The sequence below is a fragment of the Pieris rapae genome, chromosome 14, assembly GCF_905147795.1.
Source record: "Pieris rapae chromosome 14, ilPieRapa1.1, whole genome shotgun sequence".
Lineage (NCBI taxonomy): Eukaryota > Metazoa > Arthropoda > Insecta > Lepidoptera > Pieridae > Pieris > Pieris rapae.
In genome coordinates, this window is record NC_059522.1 from 7140523 (window position 1) to 7160832 (window position 20310).

At 33.3% G+C, this 20310-nt stretch overlaps 1 protein-coding gene across 5 annotated transcripts in view; it reads left to right on the forward strand.

Moving 5' to 3' along the window:
• LOC111000705 (inverted formin-2) overlaps positions 1-20310 on the forward strand; it is a 71911-nt gene that overhangs the window by 47158 nt on the left and 4443 nt on the right. For 4 of the 5 annotated variants that reach the window (XM_045631075.1, XM_045631073.1, XM_045631076.1 and 1 more), the window contains 15 exons: positions 9156-9264; positions 9732-9812; positions 10266-10425; positions 11873-11906; positions 13140-13278; positions 13662-13841; positions 14433-14547; positions 15108-15319; positions 15824-15928; positions 16266-16426; positions 16986-17174; positions 17574-17700; positions 18464-18616; positions 19017-19211; positions 19449-19571. In XM_045631075.1, the coding sequence (XP_045487031.1) occupies positions 9163-9264; positions 9732-9812; positions 10266-10425; positions 11873-11906; positions 13140-13278; positions 13662-13841; positions 14433-14547; positions 15108-15319; positions 15824-15928; positions 16266-16426; positions 16986-17174; positions 17574-17700; positions 18464-18616; positions 19017-19211; positions 19449-19571 (2076 nt within the window). In that variant the 5' untranslated portion in view covers positions 9156-9162. The remainder of the gene's footprint in view (positions 1-9155; positions 9265-9731; positions 9813-10265; positions 10426-11872; positions 11907-13139; positions 13279-13661; positions 13842-14432; positions 14548-15107; positions 15320-15823; positions 15929-16265; positions 16427-16985; positions 17175-17573; positions 17701-18463; positions 18617-19016; positions 19212-19448; positions 19572-20310) is intronic. The other variant, XM_045631077.1, reaches the window with a different exon arrangement.

The following is a 20310-nucleotide window of genomic DNA, read 5'->3' on the forward strand; positions in this document are numbered from 1 at the left end:
TAAAAGCCCCAATAGATGATCATGTACCAGTATATGATAATTCCATGTATTTTTACATCTATACGTGCTAATGATAATATAAATAAATAGAAAAATCTGCGTTTATTGTATATATGTGTATTTTTTCTCGATCTCCCTTTCTCACTCTCTTAATCGGTCTCAATCATTCTCCCCCTTTTCTTCGACAAAAACGCTGCACATCTTTGTGACGTTTCATCCGTAAAAAAATTACCCTCATGCGCCTAAATAAGTTTCACTTTAAAAACCTTTTCAGTTGCTGACAATTAGCAGACACCCTTCTGAATCACATATTTTAATGTTTAAGTTAGTTAACATTTTTGAGTCATCTTCGGTAATTTGTCTTACAAATTGCCTTTTGTTACAGTTTTCGCTTCAACAAGGCATTTCCTTAGTGTAATGCCCGATATATTAATGTTATCCGATATGTCTGTCTGTGCATTAACTATTGTGGGCTGTTAATGTTTATAAAATCACTGAAAATCGTACTTACTAACTCCATGCTTCGATATATGTTAGAAAAATACGCAATTTCGGATATAATCAGAGTAACTGTAACTAAGATTATATCCGAAAAGAAGTCAATAGTTAGAGGGAAGTCTGCCGTAAAAAAAACTATAAGTAGGTACATCTCTTACAATACAAATCTTAATATTTGTCATTTGTTGCATAACAAATTAAAACACAAGCAGCTATACTCAGTTTTATTTTTGTCCCAATTATGATTTGACTATCTCAAAAAGTGCTCAGGAGAATAGTCAAAGCTTCCATACATTATACTAGGTTCGTAACGACTACTTCCATCATGACCATAATGACATCGCCAGCACAATTTAAAAGAACGTGGAATTTCGTACGTAGATCTCATCATCGAAAGCTCCACTTGAATATCGAGGGAGTAATTTCAGTATATCGCCCCAACCCGGCTGGTCACCGTGGGGCAAGAGACCAATACCCCCTAGGATTGCCCCCTCCCAAAAAACACAACATACATACATATGCACACAAGGCAATCATACTGATGGGAGATTTCAATGGCCAGATTGGTACAAGATTAACAAACGAAAATAACATACTAGGCCAATTCAGCACAGGAAAAAGAAATGATAACGGACAAAGACTAATACACCTGGCACAGGCACATAACCTTAGGATATTAAATAGTTTATATAAGAAAAACAAAAATAAAAAAAAATGGACCTGGATTTCTCCAGACGGGAACGTGAAAAATGAGATAGATTTCATATTGTCAAATAAACCTAAATTCTTCAAGGATGGGAAAGCCTAGGGGAGGCCTATGCCAAAAGGCAAACTGATACCGAAAATTGAAATAAATCTAATGTATATTTGTTACAGGTTAATCAGTAATAAAGGCTATTTTTATTTTATTTTATTTTATTTTAATTTCAGTATAAAGTAAATTTTAGTGCGAATGTTGAAGTGGACAGATCATTTGAATTAGTGTTAATGTACTTTAGTGTTAAGTGTTACCTTAACCTTCTGTAAGTAACCGATTGTGGACACTATTTACAAACTTAAATATCGTTAATAGTAAACACGCTTAAGTTACTTACCAGTCTTATGTCCAATGATACCTAATTGATGATATTTTTTTTATTAAATTATCTCCACAATTAGGCACATCACGCTTGGCGCAGGTAATTTATAGCTATGATATATGTTAGTAATGCTTTACATTAAAGAAAACACTTTTTTACCGTTTTACTTGTGATACTTTTTTTTACATTCAACACCTTTGTCTTCAGTCATCGTGACCACGCACGCTGTAAAGCACGCGAAACGTCGGATAAATTTAAAATTATGTTTAAATAATTATAAGTTTACTAGTAAGTATTAATACATAGCTTCAATCCGGTAAAAAAGTGTTTTCTTCAAATGTGTAAAGACAATACTAAATGCTTTACATTATAAAAGGCCAACCTTAAAGCGAATATAAGCGTCTAACATTCTACCAACGTTGACAAAACAGCTGCTAAACAAACCAGTTAATATTCCAGCCAGGTCTACTAATGGGATGCAGGAATGCCGATTCTCAGTATTAGCTCTAGGCCATATATGGTTTTTATCGAATTGATTTAATGATCTGGTTTTGTTTTCCTTGTCATTTGCGTTTGTCAAGATAAAATAAAAATATTAGATAAATTAAGACATAAATGCATTTTAAATTTATGCAACGTAATTGGAACTCATTGGAATAGATTACTGTTATTATTATAGCGTCTGAATAAAGGCATAACTTTATTTTATACGCCAAAGGTACGATGTGTTTTGATTGTTTCCGATTTTCATGACTTTTTGTAAGAAAATATAATTGGGCTCGATATTTAACTGAAGTGAAGATAAAGAAAAACACTTTTTTAACGGATTATAGTTATGTATTTGTATTTAAACTTATAATTATTTGTACATAATTTTAAATTTAAACCGACGTTTCGCGTGCTTTACAGCGTGCGTGGTCACGGTGACTGAAGACAAAACCTTTATGTACAAATAATTATAAGTTTAAATACAAATACATAACTATAATCCGTTAAAAAAGTGGTTTCTTTAAATGTGTAAAAGTTATGTAAATAAAAGACAATACTACTGAAGTGAAGATAATCATTTAAAGATACGAGAAACAAGAGTGTTCACTGCAAAATAAATTAAAAAGATCGGAGTTGATAGAACCGGGTAACCCAGAGATGGCACAGTGTATCACAATGAGAGCAAAAAATGCTACCAAATGGTACCTTTACCCGCCACTCTCTGCCACAGTAATATTACATAAAAAAATACAATATTTGAATACTATAATCCTTATCTATCTATATAAGATACATTATGTTTATGTTATTATTGTATTTATTCCAAATTCTTCTATTTGTCTCTCACCTTTGCTACTGTTTTTCAATCTATTCTGGCTATCTCGTTTATTTAATGTTCCATGGTTTCCGGTGGGCGTCTCTCTTATTTGTTCTACTCCATTCAAAATAAGACTCTTTTTAACCCATCTTTCATCAATATTATACATAGTATTTTTTCAAAAAATAACAGTCATGTTTTTTTAATCGTTTATAGAGTGTTTGCTTTAATGTCATATGCCTAACCATGAACTGTAGGAAAACTTTGATTCTTCAAAAAGTGTTTCTCCTAGTATCGGTTTTATACGAAATTCAGCTTTAAATACATGTACATATGCGGATCTGTGCTATTCAATTCATTTTAAAACATAACAATAGGTACTCAAAACTGACCCTAATGTCTTCAAGTTTCCGATCAATCAAGTGTTCAAAGACCAAGGTTGTGAGTGGGAGGTCCCGTGAAGCCTGAGGACTTATTCACGCAGTACCAACAAAATTGTGATACCTCATATAACCAAATGAAACTATTATAATTACTCGAGTACTCCATTTCTACTTCTTAATATAAACGCGTATTTATTATTTTATTTTTTATGTACTAGAAAGTAAACAGGCTGGAGACTCGCCCGTTGCTGGCCTTTCAGGTATTTAGGTTTACTACTAGGTTCTTATTCCGGAGTTATATTAGGAAAGAAACAGTTTGTATCCATGGGGTAGAATAGCAAATTGTTCCATATATCAGTAAGTATTCGTAGCTACTAAAAAGGTAGGTTAATTAAAAATACGGCGGGGGCAGGTAGTAAAATATATAAATTTTGGATTAAATTAATCATTGTGATAAGGGCATAACTATGAAATCACGAATTATTTAGTCTATTAATTATTATTATTATAAAACAAAAGACACAAAAAAGTTGTTATTTTTTAATCTTACATGAATAATACTGCGTGGTAATAAAATGGTCTATCAAAGGCCACAATGGTAGCCATAAAGATCACGAGTCTAATGTATATGCTATATTCACATTGTCATACTGTGTCAATTAATTTTTTTGTTCAGTATTGTCATGCCATGTCATGAGTATGTAAAATGTAGGCACTAATATTTTTTAAGACAGGGGGAAAACGGTCATTTCACGTTAAGGAATACCGCCACCCATGGACACACACCCGCATTTAAGTGCGTTGCCCCTTATAAAGGTATATACAGGGTATAATAAAAATAATTGGAAGAGGTTTGGCGAATACTATTTACCTAAATTATTTTACATATCAAAGTGTAAGTCAAAGACAGGACTACAGTCCTGTGTACTTGTTTCTCTTTGACTTACTCTTTATATTTCTTTTTTCAAAAAACGACGGAACTGGGCGGTGGCAAAAAGGACAATTTGTCCTATTTTGAAAGAAATTTTATTCAAAAATTCAGTCGTACTTATTTGACAGTTATGCAATTTACATTTGTTACAATACATACATTGATTGTGTTAAGGCAATAATAATTTTATTCGGCACTTTACTACAGTCTCAAATATAATAGCCATAACATATTTAATCTTTGGCTTCGAACGATTAAAACAAATCAATATTATTTAAATATTAACGAAAAATTTACGCACTGGTAATACACTAATCTTCATAATTTTCAATAGTATAATATTGTCCGATATATTTTTGTGGACTTACGTTTTATATCACACAGTATCTTAAGCGATGTAGTAATTACATAAAAAAAAGCAAGAGTTAAAAATCTCACCTTCCGTTAATACATATTTTTGCCCGGCGGCCTCAGAGCAAGGTTTGCCCGTTTTGGTCAGGTCACCGGGACAAGTTCTGCCCTTTTACGAGCACTTTGAATTCTATCGGCAAGGTGAGGAAACGGGTAGGAAGTCGGCTTTCCTGGTTGTGTTTGTCGGCACAAGTATTAACATTCTTTATAATTATATGAGATGAGATATCTCTCCGCGCTTAACCGGTGCTGGTGCTGCAATTTCTTTGAACGCATCAAAGCTTTCTTATTTAAAAAATAAACGAGTAATATTATTTTTGCTAAATAAAAGACTTAATTTTGACCATTAAAATCTATGATTTAACACGATTTACTTGCGACAAGCTTGGCTTGCCTTGCCTATTTATCTATTATACGATTTTTTAAATGTAAATAAATGTGGAGACAAACGGGCAGGGGCTCATCTAATGTTATGCTAATATGAGTTTCCATGGGCGGTGGTACCACATAATACCGCCACCCAACTGACATTGCGATTATTACTTATTACTTAAAATTGTTTACGTAAAATTATTACTTAAAATTGTTGTGTATTCTGTATGTCGTAGCGTAATATTTTTGCCAAAAAGTCTTAATTTAAAATGTAAATTTTGACATATATTTTATAAAGTCTTTTTTAAATTATAAATCTTGTTGATGTAGCCTCTATATATACCATGGTCATTGTACCTACAGAGTACCATGACTAATGTTAGGATTGTTACCCATCTATAATACGTCAGCGTGTGGTTATACTTACCCAAAGGGTCACATCCGGCCAATAGGAACGCATCGCGCGTCTTACTTACAAGTACGAACTTCCGGTCTTATATAGGGTTCGCGATGTGATATATCAAAAGTATGATATAGCTTAAGTATGATTTATCTTAAAAAAGGCAAAATGGAACACAAACATATTGTTCAGATATATTTCTGCGGCCGCTTCGATAATTATTTTTAGGATTTCCGCACCTACTAATTAAACTAAATCACAAATTTATCACTGATAATCGATCTAAGGACTATGAAGAATTGAAAATCTGTGAAATATTCAACACAATTTGCTTTATACCTGCGACACGCTTGCCTTGCCTATTTATTCCATTTTCTTATTAAGATTTTTATACCTACCATTCTGTATGTCGTACCTTTTATCGATAGACAACCCTAGCTTTCAGTACGTGTGTTGAACAATGCGTCTCTGTCCCAGAACCGTTACACCCCGGCCCAATTGACTACATACTTTATAATCAGCTTCGTAATGAATCATTCGATACCCATTCCTAAGCCATATTTCTAACAATGAATTTTACCACCATCTAAGGACGATAAAGGGGTAATTCAACGCTTTTTATTGGTATTTCAATTTAATTTTTAACTGAAATATGTACATATTTAATTAACTTTTAGCTGCACTGAAATAACGCCTCAAAATTAATTTTTGGTTTTTCTTCTTTTCTTCTTCTTCCCAAGACCGAACGCGATGAAGACTTGTTACCAATGTGATTGCATACATTAAAAATATGGGCGTCATCTCTATGACATAAACAATTTTATGCTGACAGCTTAACGCGTGTGCATTTTCCCGATTTTTGGCGGGATTTACGTTGCTGCAATAAATTTCGTGTGACCTTTAAAAAAATATCTTACGAGAAATATATTTAATGGTATTTAGGTCTTGAAATATAATATACGAGGTATTTACGGTAAAAAAAGATAAAAAGCGCATTTTTATCTTTTTTTACCGTAGATAAAAAAGCATTTTAACTAGTATTGCAATTTTAACTCATAAATGTTACATATATTAGTTAATAAAACTGCATATAAAAAAAATTAATAGGCGCTCTGGCCTAGACTGGTATTTGACAAAAGTTTTCCTTCGTATATTCTATACAAATGCCGAACATTCAAGGCGCAAATATCACATTAGTAAAATAAATCAAATACAGTTCGATCACGTCAGAACCGGTCAGTTGCATAACCAAGGTCTGTGTCAGCTGTGAGCCAGTTTTTTATCAACATGTGAGCATTAGCTTACAAGGACAACCTTCAAAGAAGATTGTCATATCGATATGTGCATCTATGTATTGTTAATCGCAATCTTTGTTTACAACGGTTTTCTTTGTTAGACTTTTGAGTGTGCTTTATAAAAGACTGTCGTTTCGAACCATTTTGTCAGTTTGTTGAACTTTAAAAGCGCCAGTCTACATATAGGTAGTTCTACTTAAAATCTTTTAATATTAGCTAGTGCTTGTATTGTATTTGACAAATATAAACTGGTGACGACTGTGTAAAACATTTGTATGAATAATCTAACAGCGCCCCTGTTTTATAAATAAATAAATAAAATCATTTATTTCAGACCAACCAATAAGTCCATACGTTGTTAGTATAGTAAAACTTATAACTAAGTATACAAATAGGTTTGCAGCTATATTTATTGATGGATGCAGAATTACTATATTAGGTTACCAAAGAGTTCTAAAATTGAAAATCAAAAAAGTTTTCATTAGCAATGTTTCTAACTGGCCAGTTGTAAACATTTTCAGTTTTACCTACGTATTGTTGATGTGTAAATTGTCATTGTCTATGAAACAAACTTAGAATTTTATTTGAAACATTTCCTTATAACATTTATGTCGATGCAGCTGGCGGAGTGTCGCTAGTTTGCAAATTGCATCCAAATGATTCCAAGAATCACCGATCAGCATCCACCGTTCCACTGAGCGGTTGACAATTGATACTCACTTAACATTAAGATATTTATAATCAGACAATTCAAAGAAGTGTGTCTCGGTACTTGACTCATGTTACAATTTGGTAACGAGAAATTTGAATGGCATTTGAACGATTTGTTTTGTTACGTGGTAGCAATCTATCGGATTTATAATCGTACATTATATCATATATAATCACGTAAAGAACTACTTCTTACATATTGTTGAATAATCAAATTATCATGTATTTAGACAATACGTATTTTCAATAAAAATATGCGCAACTTTTAAAATTTATATTTATTTATTTAGTACATTAAAGGTGCCAAACATTAGTTATTATATTATGTCTATACTAACTTAGAAACCTTAATAAAACCAAAACCTTATTAAATACAAGTACAAAACATGTTACATTGTCTTTCCAAACTTGCCTCAAATATATTCAATTCTGCATCCAGAATTGAAGAAACCACTAAGTAGCGAAATTAGATGCGGAATTGTTGACTGCTGACGGAGGTTAGTTCGTGAAATCCACTCAGAGAACAGGGCACGCCTGTGGGATCTGAAATATTTTTCAGGCACACACTATGTAAGCAACGCTTTGTCCCCACAAAACAATTAGTGCAACGTAGTTAGCTCATTTTATATGTTATTCTATGTAGGAAAAAAATTTAATAATACATCACCGCTACATAGATTTTTTTAAGTTATATGTTTGCAGCACAATTTTGTTAATTTAATACGAAAACAATAAAATTATTTTACTATAAATGTATGTATAATTTTATTTTTTATTTTATTTATAATAGAATATGTATATTAAATCACATTGTTAATATTTATGTAATAATAAGCAATGATCAGTCAGTTTTTGTTCAATGTCATGAACAACAATTGCAATTATTATGGTGATGTAATGGTGTAAGAAAGTGTCGAGATGTGGTATTAAATAATGACTGGGTTAACTTATATTACTTTATTATAAACACATCGCTTAAAATGGATTGGGGTTTGGTTCCCGGAGATACACTATTCTTTCAAGGTTGAACCATGTAAACTATATGTATGTTCATATAATATAGAGGCTGGTCCCTGGCCCTAATAAAAAAAAATATGTATAAGTCATGAATTTTTAATTTAAATTGGTAACTCTATACACGTATGAAAGTAAATTAAAAACATCAAGTTTCAAGTTAAAACTTTGCGGATGATAAAGAACTGGCAGAAAATTGTCCGTTATTCTTTGCAATCGCCAAGTTTATGGTTTACAAGAAAATTTTAAGTACTGTAACCATTATTGCATGCTTGATGACATATTGAACCAAAATCTTAATACATATATATAAATTTCCTGTCACGATGTTTGTCCGCGATGGACTCCTAAACTACTTAACCGATTTTAAATTAAATTGGCACACCGTGAGCAGTCTGGTCCAACTTAACAGATTGTATAGCTTAGATCTTTAATTATAGTCGCAATTTTATTTTTTTGCAAATTATTTGTTTATTATTTGATACAATTCTAACAGATGGCGCTGTGTTAAAAGTACCAACGTTTCACATAAGCTCTGCTACCATTTCCCTTGAATAGTTTACTACTATGTAATATTACAAAAACCTTAGCCACAACAGCGTTTGGCCGAGTCTGCTAGTAATATATAAGTAACAAACGCTCAGCAGACAAAAGAATAAAAGTGTTTTGTCCTTGTCATCTTTAAGATTAATAAACGAGTCAACTATATATAAATATTACGCTCGTTTTAGTCTAACAATAATGATGTGTTACAGAGTCACAATGGAGAGTCGGGTAGGCCTGGATTATATCGTGGAGCACGCCGAGTACGCCAGCAAACTTGCTGCAGCGCTTACGTCTCCAACTTCCGCCGTTAAGAAACAAGTAGGTTCTATGGATTCTATCCAATTATTTATATTCCATTGCGGGACACAAAATAGCCATATAAGAGGTTCGAGTATCGGCGCAATAATTGTTATGGTTTCGAGCCATTAGATATACATGATCAACTAAATGATTTCGCTCCAAGTCAAGGGATAGACTACGATAGGAAGGTTTATTCAATATTAATTTAAATTTTTGATACAGCTGGTTTCTTTCGGCTGATTTTTCTATCTAAAAACTGAAACGCCAGTGGTGAAAGTCATTATACCTCATTTTGATTTATTTTAAGAATCTATCAATCGATACTTTTTGAAATCGAATTGTACCCTTCTTATATTCTGTATCATTGAGTGTTTTTGTATAATAATCAATGTATTTGATTAACTAAACAATGAATCCTCACATGAACTAATACTGATAAAATTTCAAATATGTAGGTATGTATTTACCGTACTATTACATTGCAGGTGTTTGAGCTACTATCGGCTCTTTGCGTGTACAATGCTGATGGGTACGCCAGAGCCGTCGACACGTTGGATCGATATAAGGTACTGTATTCATACAAACTACATAGTGTCATATTTTCAATAAATTTACTGTTTTGTCTGAATACAAAACACTTCTGCAACCATAAAATTTGCCGAACTATACCTCTGATTAAAACACGTGAATAAAAATTTGTTTACAAAACTTCGCCAAAGGTCGTCATAAGTATCGCTAAACAGCAAGGTACTGTGAAGGTAGCACTATATTATTATTTCCTTTTTAATGAACGATAAAAAAAAAAATCGGTTATTTTGGAACATAAGATCATCTTGGTATCACTTATTCCACGTCAATCAATTCGAACTTGTAGGCATCCCTACTCATCGGCAAAGACAGAGGGTGTAGGCCGAGAGATTATAGATACAACAAGCTACTACATAATATAAAGACACATTAACACAGTTTACGTTAAAACACTTTTAGATAATTGTTTTATATTCTAAATAATTTTCCAGGTTTTAAAAGGCGACAGATATCGCCTGAGCATAGTCGTGGATGAACTTCGAAATGCTGCCACCATAGACTACAAAACAGCCTTGCTCGCGTTCATCAACTGTCTCATCATTTCCGCACCACGGCTGCCTGATAGGATTCGAGTCAGAAACGAATTTATAGGTAAGAAATCGGATTAAACATAATAAGATTAATATATTATCTGTTTCATGTCTAAACCGACAACTGTTAGTTCTGTAGTAGTAGTGAACATTCATAACAATTTTTTTTAAGGCAGTTTTTGCCGCGCACCACCATTTTGTGAAACCCACAAGCTGCCCCCTGAAGTATTTTCGAACCAATTTAAATTTAAAAAAAAATACGTTTATTTTGGGACATAGGATCATAATGGTATTACTTCACTCTACTTTATAGAAACAATTATTGTATTTTGTGTCTAATAAAGTTATTTCTTTCTTTCTTTCTTTCTTTCTTTCACTTATTCCACGTCATTTAATTCGAGCCTGTTGGCTTCCCTACTCATCGGCAAATAAGACGGAGGTTGTTGGCCGAGAGAAAAAGCCGGCGTAAAACACTCTCGGTACTCTTTTTGACTATGATATAACTCTATTTGACTTAGTTGTTAGTGAGCCTCCTGCCCGTTTGCGCCCGATTATATGTAAAGTCAATAACTTTTTCAGCTTAGAAGGATCAAGATGTATTATTATTAGCCGCCGCACCCTCGATATGTTCGATTAGGCATGAACGCGCTCACGAAGTTCATGCCTAATCATACGGGTAATGTTTAAAGCCAAAAGGTCATACCCAAGAAAAGGATTTCATTATAATTATTAATGAAACAGAAATGCCTGTGAAAGTCATAATCCGTACTTTACTAATTTGTTTCTGAGTTTGGATTTGTACATTAAAACTTTTTAATGACGTAATAATTAAAATGATGTACACAATACTGTCGTTGCAGTTTCAAAAATTTATTTCAGTTACAATGCGTAAATGTATAAAATACTTAAAAGATATGAATTCTGCGGTACAGGGTTGACAAGTGGCCTTTAAGTTGATCCTCATAATTTCATTACTAGCTCGCTGTTTAAGGTCACGTTAAAACAAATATTCATATATTTTCACAATCTGTAATATGCCTTAATACTCAATGTTTTAAAAGTAAGAAATATTGTTCAAATTATTTTTCATTATTAATTTATTTCGTTTCAATTTTCTTTTTATTAATTTAGTTATTTTTATTAATGCTAAAAAGGAAATTTAAATGTTGTGTAAAAATAAAATATGCTGTAGCATTGTAATGTTTTATTATGTCAATATGTCTAATAGGAGAACAGAGTAGGAGATAGGAGTTTATTCATTAGGAGTACAAAATCTTTCAAATTACTATAAGCATGGATTTCATTACATAACGTACTCCATCATCAAATTTTCTTAGATTTTCTTTTGTTTAAAAAAAACTGTTTATTGTCTCTCCCAATCACGGCTTAATGGAAAGTCTATACTGAGCCACCGGGATCAAGCATTTTAAATCTATTTTATTTTTTTAATAAATTCTATTTTTTATTGTTTAATTAATTTAATAATTTTATTATAATATCCTTTACAGGTCTGGGCTTACTACCAACATTGAGTAACGTAAGGTAAGCAAAAAGTAGCCTATTACAATAATTAGTAGTCGGAACCACTATTTACGAGTCCGCCCACAATCTTAAAACTCCAGTTGTTATTTCCATTAATGTGGTCAAACAACTTGTCAACAGTATTCACATTTTAATTAAAACACTACAAATCGCTTAAAAACCTAATTTGTAACTAACCAGTTTGTCACCAACCGTTTTGTAATCAAAAAGGTTATATGGTTTTTTAATCAGATGTTTTGAATTAGGAATAAGCTTCTGTGGATATTGTATCTATGGTAGACGCGATTTCCGTGATGATACACATATACATCTTGATCTAGATTATATATAAATGAATTGCTGTTTGTTTGTCTAAATATAACTTAAGAATGGCTGCATCGATTTGGCTAATTATATTTGTGGATGTTAAGGGAAGGACTAAATATAATAATTACGGAATGCACTTTATGCTTATATGAATAGATTTGAGAGATATATTTTTTACGTGTGTTAATTAATTTACTGTTTCATTGCGCTATATTATATTACATAGAGACAATTTAACATTATGAAAGTTTCATCACTAGAAAGTATAGGTATTAGGGCGTGGCCAATAAAATGACAAGATTATTATATCATAGATAAACATTCGAGTAACGCATGTCTCCATATTAGTATTATAATAATATCGTTAATTCACATAAAAAAGAACAAAGACTAGAATTATTCATGGCACGTCAGTGAGTTAGAAAACGACCAAAAAGGCAATGCGTAGGCGCCTGCGCACCGAGAATGGACAGACTCGATTATGATTAATACGTAAACAACGTCCGTTTTCATTTTATACTAATCGTTATTCTGCGGTCATAAACCCGGGACAGTTAAGTTATAACTTAATAGAATCGTTAAGTTTCGATATTTTTAGTTTGACTTGTCTACATACTACTTACATATATTAGATTCAATTTAAAAAAATAACCGGATTTTTATGTTAATAAAATCTATAGATTACAAAACTGACGAGTTTGTTTGTTTGAATGTGCTTATCACAAATCTACTGAATTGAAGGTACCAATCAGTGCGGGCCATAGTTTGTATATTATAAAAATTATCCTGCATAAATATATTTTATTAGAATCAAATTTTTATACATCGTATTGTTTAGATCATTTGTGCACCTTTATTAGGCAAAGACACAAACTAGTTTTTATAAAAATATTTAAATCACTTAACGTGAAATACGTATTCTTACAGGCATGACGCAGCAAGTAACCCGGAACTGGGAGTTCAGTTGGACGTGTTTGAGGAGCAACGGGAGAGTGATGAGGCTCAGGGTCCTGGAGGCATCAACCTCAACTCCCATCTTGATGTCTTCTATGCTATACTCAAACAAGTAAGGCCCTTAGATATCACGACAAAGCTTGAATAAAACTTTTGTTATTGTAAGATGTTGAGTCTCTTCTTAAGTCTTTCTCTCTGCTCTTTCTTTTTATTCGTTGTATATATGCATTACTAGGACTGGGTTCTAAAAACTAGAGTAAATTTGTATTTCAATTATTTATGTTGTATCATTTTTAGAAATAAGTGGATTTATTATTATTATTACATGCTTACAATTGTGAACATTCTAAGGAAGAGATGTCAGGGTTTGAAGCTCTTCCTTGGCAATTCACAATATCGCCTGTTAGGACCTGCTATGGGCGTCAAATTTATTGAACATAACTTCGTACTTTTTGCTTACACAACTATAGGAATAAGAGTAATTATTAATTTCAGGTTTCCGACACGCCACAAGAGATTCCGTTCCTTAGCATACTTCAACATCTTCTTCGGATTGACCCCAAAGAGCCCGTGAGTGACATCGTATGGGACACGGCAGAGACTTTAGTGCATCGAGCTACGCTGTTGGAGAGCAGGGAAGATGCCGCTAAGTTGCTGAGAGCTCCAAGTGTCCAGGTAAGGATTACTTAGAAAATTTGCCGAAGTGGTAGTAGAATGATAATTGTGTTGAGCACCGGAAGTTTTATATGGAAAATTATTTGCGAAGTGTTTGAAGTGAACGGCATTTTTTTGACCGCTATATTTTATATAATAGCGTTCAAAAAAATATTGAAAAAAACAGAGTGCAAACGGGCAGGCGGATTATCTCATGTTAAGTGATACCGCTGCCCATGGACGATCGATGTCAGAGGGGTCGCGAGTGTGTTGCCGGCCTTTAAAATAATTGTATGCTATACTTAAGGAAATTGGAGTATCATACCACCACTTTGTGAAACAAGCTGCTCACTAAAATATTTCAAAACCAATTCGATATTTTATTTTCTATTTTCGACGCCAGAAAAGATCGTACCTAATTCGTAAAAGATCGACAACGCACTCGCGAGCCGTCTGGCTTAGAGACAGAGGGATAAGGGAAGAGAGAAGGTATCACTTAACATCAGGGATAATAACAAAAGTATATTTATGTAGAAGTTAGAACTATAACAAGGCACCTAAAATCGTACCTGCAGTACTAACACTGAAATATAATATAAGAATAAATTTCAGGCTAAAGTAGGATGTATGTGCCAGCATCGTGATGCAGGGTCAGCTCGCAAGCATAGTCTGCAAAGGGCCCTGTCTCCGCCACCAGCTCCTCCACCAGCTCCCGTTCCTCCACCTGGTAAGGAAGTGTAAATTAAATACCTTAAGGGCCTGTTTCACAATGTCCGGATAAGTTCCAAATAAGCTATTTGTTACTTATTGGTATGATAAATAGTATTTTTGCGTTTCACGACTGTCAGATAGCGCTATACGTCATGAAATTCGAAGTATCTTATTTGGAACTTTTATCTTTCGAATAATTTATGTGTTGCATAGCTATTTGGCACTTTATCCATACATTGTGAAACAGGCCCTAAAAATGGTCTATATACAAGTTTTGCTAACATTTTCGATGTAGCTTTTATATATGTCTTCTATATTTTCATTACTATTGAGATTTAAATTTGATTTGTTCATATGCAATTGACTTTTATTAAAATTATTTAACTCAATCAATCAGCAAACGTAATATTTAAGAATGTAACGGTTAATAGCAATTGTGTATTGACACTGAAAATGATAAATATACTATTTAAAACTTAGTTCAAACTAAAAGTATTCTTTTAGTTGTCATACATGGCAACACAATAATTCAAAATGGTTGCCATGGTGTTATCTGAACTTTATACAATATTTCAGCGGCCCCCTTACCACCAGCTCCTCCAGCGCCGCCGCCTGCGCCCCCACGTGGGCCACTACCCCCACCGCCCCCTCCGCTGTCAGGCCCCGCGCCCCCACCATTGGGTCCGCCTCCCCCACCACCCGTCAACATTAAACTGCCGCAGCAGGAAACGCCCCTGCCGAAGACCAAGATGAAGACTATCAATTGGAACAAGATACCCAATAATAAAGTAAGTGCTTGTCTTATACTATTTTAAATCCAAGTTTGAACGAGCTAATCGAAGCAGAGCATAAGAAAAAACCAAAGAACGGGAAAGTTTACCCAAGTATGAAGTTTTTTTTACTTTTAAGAAGTACTAGAAAGGCCAAGTCTATTAAGACTTATCCAAATTAAAACCTTATTCATGACAATAATTTGAAGTATCCCCTAGACAACATTTGATTTGAATTATCTTAGGATATATTATAATAATTATGAAAAAACAGTGAAGCTACAACATTTTAAAGTCTGGGCTTTACATTACTGTATCGGTTTCATGATCATTTGTCAATCTAATAGGCAAGTAGGTAAACAGACTCCTGTGCCTGACACACGCCATCTACTTTTTCGGGTCACACACATGTGTTGGGCCAAGGCATGGGTTTTATACGCGGGTAACAACGCGGGCGACAGCTAGTCTTATATAATTTAATGTAGTTTTAAGCTTGATATATTATAAAGAATCTGTCTTTAGGTAATTGGTCAAAACAATATTTGGTCTCTGGTCGCTTCGAGTCATCAACATTCACCTAAAGCGGAGCTCGACTGGAGTGAAATTGAGGGTCTCTTCTGCCAACAAGTAAGTTGAACAATTTCCTATATTCTGCATCCTCAAGAGAGATAATTATAGTTTCTATTTTACCATATGCTTCTGCTGCATTGACAAATTTTTATATCATCACAACCAAAAAAAAATTCCGTCTAGGGAATGAAACCGCGGAAACTCCACCACCATACCTTTTCGAAGGGTTTTTGTTTTAATCTAAATAAGTAGTCCAAAACGGCTCGACCGATTTTTATAATTTTTATTTAATTGATAAGAAATCGTAAAGTATATATCATGAAACACTTATCATGGGGAAATCTGTGAGGTACAGTGGTAATTATTTTAATTACTAGAAAAACTTATATTTTAGATACAGCCACCAGGTTCAGCAGGCTCGTCACCACGGTTGGGAAGAAGCCCGATTTGCGACAGTTCTGGTGAAAGGAAACAGAGGAAAGAACCCTCTGAGATCACACTCCTTGATGGGAAGAGGAGTTTGAACGTCAATATCTTCCTAAAGCAATTTCGAAGGTAAAAAAATATCAATGCAGATTTCTTATTCTTCATCATATTAAGTAATATTTTTATTGATAAAAACTAGATAAATCGTAATTAAAAGTACTCTTTCGTCTATTTGATTCAAATTTTGTTTATAATTATATTATAGTAGATTTAAAATGTTGCAATTAGAATTAAACGCGACTAATATTCGCTGGCTTCAACGTTCTCATGTACAATTTTATCATAATGATTCACCAACACAATTGTTTAAGACAGGAAATAATAATACTGAATTTATTTTACAACTAGTACTCAGAAACCGTAGCTTTCTTTACTAAACATGCAAAAAACAGTAACTACAACCGTTTTCAATTTGCGTCTCAGATTACTGTATCTGTTTCATGATCATTTGACACACTACATTGACATTTTGTGTCTAAGGCATTTCTGTTACCCCTCGATGTTTACCTTTACCAGAGTATAGTTCACTACACTACACACTTTACAGGTGGGCTACGAACTTAGTAGCAATTACGACTGGTATTCAAGATACCAAGAACTCTTCTTTATTTCATACATTTATTTTCAGTTCGAACGAAGATATAATCCAACTAATACGAGAAGGTGCCCACGATGATATCGGTACTGAGAAGTTACGTGGTCTACTAAAGATCCTGCCTGAAATAGACGAATGTGAAATGCTGAAGGCTTACACGGGTGATTCTACCAAGCTTGGTAATGCTGAGAAGTTCCTGTTACAGCTCATACAGTTGCCCAAGTTAGTATTTACACAGAAGTTATTATAGGAAATCTCAATAATAACAGATATTTATTATTGAGGCAGAATTACCCGCCGTGTGTCTGTCTGTAATTTTTCTGTTTTTTTTGTTGCGCAATCCAAAACAAACACAGACCCTAACGATTACGATCGTCAAATGAAACTCAAATGTATTGCAAAATTATATATTTTAAGAAACAAGATTTAGAGTTTGTTATTTCACTTCAAAATCACTATCTTATATCTTACATACAATGAAAAATGTAGAACAAACAAAAAAAAAACAAACAAAACTAGCGTCTTTTCAACAGACTAACAAACAAAATTAAATGATCTAAATAATCTAATATAAAAAATATAATTATTCCTTTACATATATTTAATATTGTCTTATTCCAGTTATAAACTCCGTATTGAGTGTATGCTGCTGAAAGAAGAATGGGCCTCCACTGCTGGCTACTTGGAGAGTGCTATTAATGCAATCCTAGTAGCTGGAGATGATCTTATGTCTTCTAGAGCTATTCAGGTAAAGATTTTAAAACAATTCTACAAAAAATTTTTTACTCGTCGTAAAATAAATTTAAAAAAAAATCTAAACATACCTACATATATAGTATTGTCTTTTATTAACATAACTTTTACACATTTAAAGAAAAACACTTTTTAACGGATTATAGTTATGTATTATTGTATTTAAACTTATAATTATTTGTACATAATTTTAAATTTAAACCGACGTTTCGCGTGCTTTACAGCGTGCGTGGTCACGGTGACTGAAGACAAAGGTGTTAAATGTCAAAAAGTATTACAGCTGCAGAAAATGTTGTGTTATCTGTATTTATTTCCCCGGAGTTGGTATCGACTAAAAGATGTAGGGTTTTTGCAGAAATTGCTCACGGTAAAGTTTTAATTATTATGTACAAATAATTATAAGTTTAAATACAATAATACATAACTATAATCCGTTAAAAGTGTTTTTCTTTAAATACCTACATATAACTGTAAATAAAATACCATGAAATGAGATTTAAATATTACATTTCCGTTTGCGACATCAGCTATTGAAATCTAAATCGAAATGAGACCCCATTGTTAGATGACGTCATAGGAGCTAGGCAGTGCCAGCCAGTGCCAGTAATAGGTTTCAACAAATTATGGGGTCAATCAAAGAATGATTTTAAATAGTAGGTTTGAATGTCAGGGAGAGTGATTGCTTTAAAACGCCTTAGGTCCTAAGCATCAGTTATCCCATATAGGCAGAAGACATTATTATTGTTATTTGTTTTTAGGAAGTGCTATACATCGCCCTAATAGCTGGTAACTTCTTGAACGCGGGTGGTTATGCTGGCGGTGCAGCGGGTGTGAAGTTATCTTCGCTTCAAAAGCTGTCTGATATTCGCGCGAATAAGCCAGGAATGAATCTCATGCACTATGTTGCTATGGTAAGCTGTATTTTTTTATAATGTGTTACACAATTTTATTCAATAAAAAAGGTGGAATATATTGACAAAGAAAATAGTCTTTACAATTCTTAAAAGGTCGGCAACACACTCGCGAGCCCTCCGGCATTGAGAGTGTCCATGGGCGGCGGTATCACTTAACATCAGGTGAGCCTCCTGCCCGTTTGCCCCCGGTTCTATAAAAAAAAAAAGTCTATTAACTTAGTATGGCTATGTGACATCTTGTTCAGACCGAATTAACGCGGGGTGAGAGAAAGGTCACAGCTAGTTAAAAAATTCTTAAATCATTAATATATGTATCAAAAACATTAGCGATATATGACATACCCTTAGTTGCATATTATGCTATTCATGTATCAGAATAAAACTTGTTTAATTCCAGCAAGCTGAACGGAAGAACAAAGAGCTAATACACTTTGCTGATGACATAAGGGTTCTTGAAGAAGCCGCTAAAGCGAGTGTGGAACAACTTCACAACGAGATCAATACATTGTCCAGCCGAGTCACTGCATTAAAGAGAGACATTAATACCACAGCCCAACAAGACATTAGAGAACAGATGGGTGACTTTTTACAGGTATTTTATGGTGTAAATTATATAGTCTTACAGATACACATATATATACTATATATATATACATATATATGTGTATCTGTAAGACTTTATACTTTGTAAAAAAATCATGTCTGTTAAAGGCTAAAGAAAATATATTTTTGGTCCTACGAGCCGAATAAAATTGATTTTCCTTTCGTAACATTAGTATCATATTGTATGCAATTAGTCTGTATGTTTGAACTGTGCTTCATGTTATAGGTAGCAGAAAGAGAAATATCAGCCCTGAACAAAGATATGGAGGAAGTAGAGAGCTTGAGAAAACAACTGGCAGAGTTCTTCTGTGAGGATTCGGTCTCCTTCAAATTGGAGGAATGCTTCAAGGTAGTATTTGCTTAACTTCTAAGAGAGCAAGAGAGAGAGCTAAAAACAATCGTTTTTATTATTCGGCTACTCTGTTGTGTTCCAAAGAATCTGAAATACTTAACCATCTATTTTTAATATTTAATTTTTCTAATGTATTCAGAACAAACCCTTACAATAAAATTTGTGAATTACGATGTTCCAACTTCCCATATAAGTCTAAGCAAATAGAATTGATTTGAATTAAACATTTTGGACATTGTCAGTTAGGCCTTAACGCCAAGTATTAATATTATATATAAACAAAAAATGTTGTGTGGTTTTATGAAACCACGGTAAAAGTGAAACTATTTTTCACATTATAGACATTTAATATAAAAGGTATAAAATCGCTTTATCAATCTTAATTCTATACTTGGAAAATCGGAATGATAATGGGACTAATAAAAGTAGACTAAGTCCAACTAATATTTTTATTGAATTCTGTGTCTTAGAGAGTACGACATACATAACACTTAAGAATTATTTAGATTATATACACATATTAAAATAGCGTGGAGCACTGGCACAAATGAATAATACTACACGGTCAGCTGCTGCAAGCTATGTGCACCGCCATATTGGCCTTGGCTGCTATGACGAGCGTCTTTTACTTTATCCCTACTCCGCGGCCGACCGTCACGCGACATGCGCCACACAGACCAAAAAGTTTGAGACGATGTAATAAAAGTTTCACTTTAATATCAATATTTTCGTTTGT